The 5,973-nt window shown below is 45.1% G+C and overlaps 1 protein-coding gene across 1 annotated transcript; it reads right to left on the reverse strand.

The window, feature by feature from the left end:
- Nucleotides 1-604: 604 nt before the first annotated feature.
- On the reverse strand, nt 605-4,785 carry nrl (neural retina leucine zipper; the record flags this gene model as incomplete). Its single annotated transcript, XM_079739229.1, has 4 exons — nt 605-763; nt 1,207-1,425; nt 3,748-4,044; nt 4,141-4,785. 4 exons carry the CDS (start codon nt 4,783-4,785, stop codon nt 605-607), a joined length of 1,320 nt encoding a protein of 439 aa, XP_079595355.1.
- Nucleotides 4,786-5,973: the final 1,188 nt, after the last annotated feature.

Raw genomic sequence — 5,973 nt, forward strand, 5'->3', positions numbered from 1 at the left:
TCATCACTCTTACATTATCACTCAGAGAAGAGATGGCCAGAGTTCACTGTTGTCAATGTCAGTGGGATATACAGAAACGATTCCTCAAAAAAACCTAAAGGCTGAATATACAGTTCATCCTTGCAAGTGCAATGGAATGGGTTTCACAGTTTTGAGTTCAAGTCCTAAGTCTTTCTCTCTCTCTGGCTCTCTCTGGCTCTCTCTCTCTCTCTCTCTCTCTCTCTCTCTCTCTCTCTCTCTCTCTCTCTCTCTCTCTCTCTCTCAGTCTTCCTCTTCTCTCACTATTCATTTATATGTATTCATCTCCCCTCCTTTACCACACAGAGGCTTGCATAGACACACACACACACACACACACACACACACACACACACACACACATGTACATTAGGACTGAATGCAGCATTGGCGCTGACTCCTGTCTTCCCCAAACATGTCTGATTAATCATCATCAAGAGCTCCACTCAGGCTGGGCTGGTCGCCATTGATATTCTTTTCTCTCCCTCTCTCACCTTCTCCTTCTTCTTAGCCGTCCTCCATCGCCCCTTCTTTCTATCCCTCTCTCTCTCTCTCTCTCTCTCTCTCTCTCTCTCTCTCTCTCTCCTCAGAGGAAGTAGTCCGGGGGTGGGGAGGGGGGGTTGGTACTGCGTGCCATCAGTGCTTCGCTACTTGCAAGGTTGGCACTGGCCAGCTTCTCGTAGCGGGCCTTGTAGGCGTCCCGCTCCCTGAGTACTCGGGCCAGCTCACACTGCAACTGGTCCAGCTGCAGGGGGAGACGCACGTCTTTAGTCCTGTTAGTCGGTTGTCTGGGGTGGATGTTTAATTGTTGTTTGGTGTAACTTGATGCTGATGCAGTGGGCACCTCTTTTTGTTATTCATTATGTCATAATAAAAACAACCAAACAGGATTTTTGGTGGTCTGTTGCAGATGTGTGTGTTTGCGTGCTCAATGTGTGTGCATGTGTGTGTATGTCTAATTTTTATGGGGAAGGGTGTTTTGGCCTTGGTTTGTGTGCATGTTGCAGCTTTGGTGTTTTTGTGTAGAACATTTTAGGGACAATATGTGGGAGTATGTGTGTGTCTATGTGTGCATTTGTGTGTGTGTTTGTAAGCGTGGGTTTGTCAAAGAGAGTGTTTGCGTGTGTGTATGTGTGCATGTCTGTGTGTGCTTTTGTGTGTTTGTGTGTGTCTGTGTGTATCCATCACCTGTTGTGTGAGCACGTGTTTCTCAGACTCCAATGCATGGCGGTGCTGGAGGCGCTTGTAGCGGCAGGACTGGGCGTAGCCACGGTTTTTCAGTGTCCGCCGCTTCTGCTTCAGCCGCACCACCTCATCTTTGCTCACGCCGCGGAGGTGTCGGTTCAACTCCCGCACTGACAAGCTCACCAGCTGCTCGTCAGAGAAGCGATCATCGGCCCCACCACACTAAGTATGAGATAAAACAACCCAAGAACAAGTCAAGACAGGGCATAATCAACTGGTTGTTCCAGATGTCGTTCTTTGGAGCAGAAAATTAGTTGGTAGCTGATGTTATACTGATGTTCTCAGAGGAAGTCTGCTTGTGTACCTGTGATGTGGAATATTAGATGTGTGTGGGTGTGTTTGCGTGTGTATGTTTGTGTGTGTGTGTGTGTGTGTGTGTGTGTGTGTGTGTGTGTGTGTGTGTGTGAAGATATGGGAAGGTGTGTGTACGAATGTGTACATTTGTGCTTGTGTGTGTATTGGCTACCTTAGAACATCAGCTGTGAGTGTGTTGTGTGTGTGTGTGTGTGTGTGTGTGTGTGTGTGTGTGTGTGTGTGTGTGTGTGTGTGTGTGTGTGTGTGTGTGAGGTGCATGTGAAAGTGATAGTGTGTGTGGATTCATGTCCATCCTAAACACGGCACATTTCCGCCCCACGTTTTATAATCTGGAATATAATCTGACTAAGTGATGTTGACAGTGATCAGGATTAATCACTGCAATAATAGCTGATAATATGATAAGCCCCTGCAGTGCTCCTAATAGTACAAAGATATCTGCTACCCATGAGAGTGGAGGATTCAGCTAATTAGAATTTCAATGTATATAATTATAGATGTTTATACATCAGTTAGTTCCAACCGAAGTAATTTGACAAGGAGAAGAAGCATTCGATTAGTGCCGATCTAGAGTATAAGCAGTGGGACTTTTAACTATGTGTATCCCTCCCGTTTAAAGGTGTTCTATCAACCATTAATTACAATCCCAATCCTTATCTATCTTAAATTGAAAATAACGTTGCACAATTAATTAAAACATACAGATAAATTACCATGATATTTAGTAGCTGGCTAAGAGTTAGACCTACACAAAGTAGCAAGCTTGTGGGCAGGAAAATGTTTATGTGTTGCTCAGCAACAGTCAAGTTCCAGTCCAGTAGCAGAACTATTTGTGTTGGCGGAGTAAAATAAATGATTCAATAAACAAACAAATCCTAGTCTTTGCTTGCTTATTGTTGTTAACTTGTCCTTGCTGATTTTCAGTATGACAGCACTCCAACTCTTTTGATATTGCTTTACTATTAAATATATAAATGATGTATCATTCTATAAAAACACAAATGTACACGATTAAGTTGATAAGGTATTTTGTATCCATAGTTTCTCAGAGATAATATGCTCGAAGTCCATTAATGGTTAATGATGAAAATGAAAATATTGCTCACTTTAACCTTAACAATCAATGTGATAATTCAAATGATGAAATGGATGGAACAATTTACAAAAGCTCTCCATTTAAAACCATTCAAAATTATGAAAAGTGTGGGTGATTCAGTGGTGGTTCATTAAATTAAGCATGATAACTCTATGTTCCGCGCCATGAGCTATAGATGGTGCCTGCTTCATGCTTGTGTCGCGCATACACACCCACGCACACATACACACGCACGCACGCACGCACGCACGCACGCACGCACACATATATCTTTATATGTCTTTGCATGTCAAAATGAGCAGTCCCCCTATAGAACCCAGAGACCTCGAGTAATCGCTGATACTTATACTAAGTATAGGCAGACATTCATAATCATGTTCTAATGTGCTAATCCTAGTCCTTCACTGAATGATCCCCCTGTCACCTCGCTACAGGCGTCTTCTCTTTGCTTTTAATATTCCTTTGATACCTTAATCATCGATCAAATACACACTAAGTCAACCCTCAAATACCCCCTTAATCAGTGTTAAAATACCACCTTAGTCAACACTCAAATAGAACCTAAATCAATCTTCAAATTCCATCCTCATCAATCTTAAAATAGCACTTTTATCAACCCTCAAATACTACCTTAATCAATCCTAAAATACCATCTTAATCAACCATGAAATACCACCTTAATTCACTGTCAAACACCTTGTTAACCAGCCACCCACTACCACTTATTCAACCCTCAAATACTACCTTAAACAACCCACAACTACCCCCTTAATCAAACATCAAAAAGCACCTTAATGAAGCCTCAAATAGCACCTTAATCTACCCTCAAGTTACACCTTAATCAATCCTTAAATAGCATCTTAATTAATCCTCAAAAACCATGTTAATCAACCCTCAAATACCACGGTAATCAACCCTAAAATACAATCTGAATCAACCCTTGAATACTACCATATTCATCCCTCTACTAACCCTCAATACCACCTTTATCAACCCTCAAATTCCACCTTAATCAGCCTGTATCTGTCCCTATGATCTAAACCCCATTGTGTTCCATTCTCTTGCCTCAGTACCTGACTGAGTTGGAGGTGATGATGGTGATGATGCCCAAGCATGGGATGGTGTGGGTGGTGTTGATGATGATGATGGGGATGATTGTGTGGATGGTGATGAAGCCGACCCTGAGGGCTGGCCGCTTGCGGGTAAGGTGCCGAGCCTGCCGTGGCGCTGGGCATTGAGTTCGGCCCAGAGGAGAGGAAGACGAGCGGGCGATGGCACATGTCTGTCCCCTTTGTGCAAGACATGTCCCCTCCGCTGTCACTGCCCGAATCCCCCAGGTTACTGCTGGAGCTCTGAGACAGGACCGGGAACTGAGGGTGAGAGAGAGAGCGAGAGGGGGAGAGAGAAAGTTTATAACAGTGAATCTTTGGTCTGGTATCCAGGTATAACCCCAGTAATGGCGTCACCTGTGAGTTTACAGCCGCAGCAGCTGAGTTCAGCAGGGCCTCCACCGCATCCTCGCAGCCCAGGAACCCCGGGACCGCTCCCCTCTCCCTGTCCACCCGCTCAGGCCCCGCTCCCAGGGCCCCAAGCAGAGAGCCGGGCCCCGTGGTGGCCTCGTTGCCAAACTGCTGCTGCAGTGCGGCCAGCCAAATCAAGTCCTCCAGGGACGCGGGGCCAGGGCCGCCTGGCCCCTGGGGGCACCCGCTGCCGTGGCCAGGGCTTCCCTCCACGTTGCCCTGAGAGCCCGAGCTGATACCCGAGGTGAAGCTGTTGGAGAGGGAGAGGGGGAAGGACATGCAGGAGGAGGACGAGGAGGACACAGAGGAGGCTGCGGAGGGAGGAGGATGGACGTCGCTGAGCGTGGGGGAGGGGGGCAGGGAGTTGCATGGGCTGGAGCTCAGGCTTGAGTCCTTGGGCACGGGGCCGCCCGGGCAGGGGGATCCTGAGGGATCGCCGGGGAGGCCCGGTTTGGGGTACGCACAATGAGTTGGGGGTAGAGGAGAAGTGTCTGATTTCACCTCAAATTTGAGGAGGTCAAAGTCATTGAGGTACTCCATTGCCAGTGGGCTAGGGGGCAGCGAAGGCATGGGAAGAGAAGGTGACGACATGTTTCTGTTGGCTGGGGATATCACAAAGCCTTTCTACGTGGATTTGTTCTTCTACACCCACGCCTGATTCTTGGCTCAGTCCATGGAGGACAGCCACACCGAGGACAGGGAACAGATCTTTTTATAAGAGACGGTAACCTGCAGCTTCTCCTGGTCTTCTTGCTCGTTTCCTTTGCCGTCCTGAAGGAAATTTATTAAATAAAAGAGGTGAGGGAAAAGGGGAGAGGAGGGGTGGACAGTGAGTCAATAAAGAGAAAGACAATATATATGACATAATACTTGACTCTTTGACTCATATTTGTTTTCCTGGCAATCAATCATGATACAAAGATCAGTTTGAGAACCAGGTTACAAGGTAATATAAACTACAAGATGTTACTATCAAGATGTTTATGCCAGGCACAACCCAAGTCCATGCCAGACACAACCCAACAATTTGAGTCTGGTACAATGCCTTTAAGCCTGTGTATAAGTTATACTAGCTAATCTTCAAATATTATGCATGACCACTGACTTACATTCACACACATACATAAATTCCTAAAGAAAGAATACTGAATTATACCTTAATTCCTGCTTTGCTTTTATTATTAACTTTCATTAACCTACACATTTACTGAAATCTCGTCCTAAATACCAATATCAGACAACAGACAAGTTTAATCAGTTGAAACAGTATGGTTCCAGAAGTTAGGCCTAACTTACATTCTCCAAACTTTTTCCTTTTTCATATATTTCCCTGGATTTGAAAGAGATACAGTTGCTATTTATTCTGTACCTAAATTTAATTCCATCTTTGTTATTGATATGTTCAGAATGAGTATGTGCTTGTTTCTATAATGTCTTTTATCAACTGATTGAGAGACCTGGTGCCAGAAGCATGTCCCTGTCCCACATGGCAGTCCTCCATCGATTCAGAACTTCAACAAAATAAACATTCAAGTTATTATAGTTATACTAACCATTCGCTAGCAAACTTTTACATGAAATAAAGCTAGGAACAACCAAACACAATATATGATTAATCAGTCAAACAGATACGGTCATCTACACTTTCTTCTGTTCTTCTTCTGCTGTAACCCACTATAGGAGCAGAGAGAAACCTAGAACCCTGAGCCAGGGCAATGGGGAGGCCCCACCAGGAGTCAGGCCACTACAGCAGCACATGTTGGAGTCAAACAAACCAAA

Source organism: Pollachius pollachius (genome assembly GCF_949987615.1).
Source record: "Pollachius pollachius genome assembly, chromosome: 7".
Taxonomy (NCBI): Eukaryota; Metazoa; Chordata; class Actinopteri; order Gadiformes; family Gadidae; genus Pollachius; species Pollachius pollachius.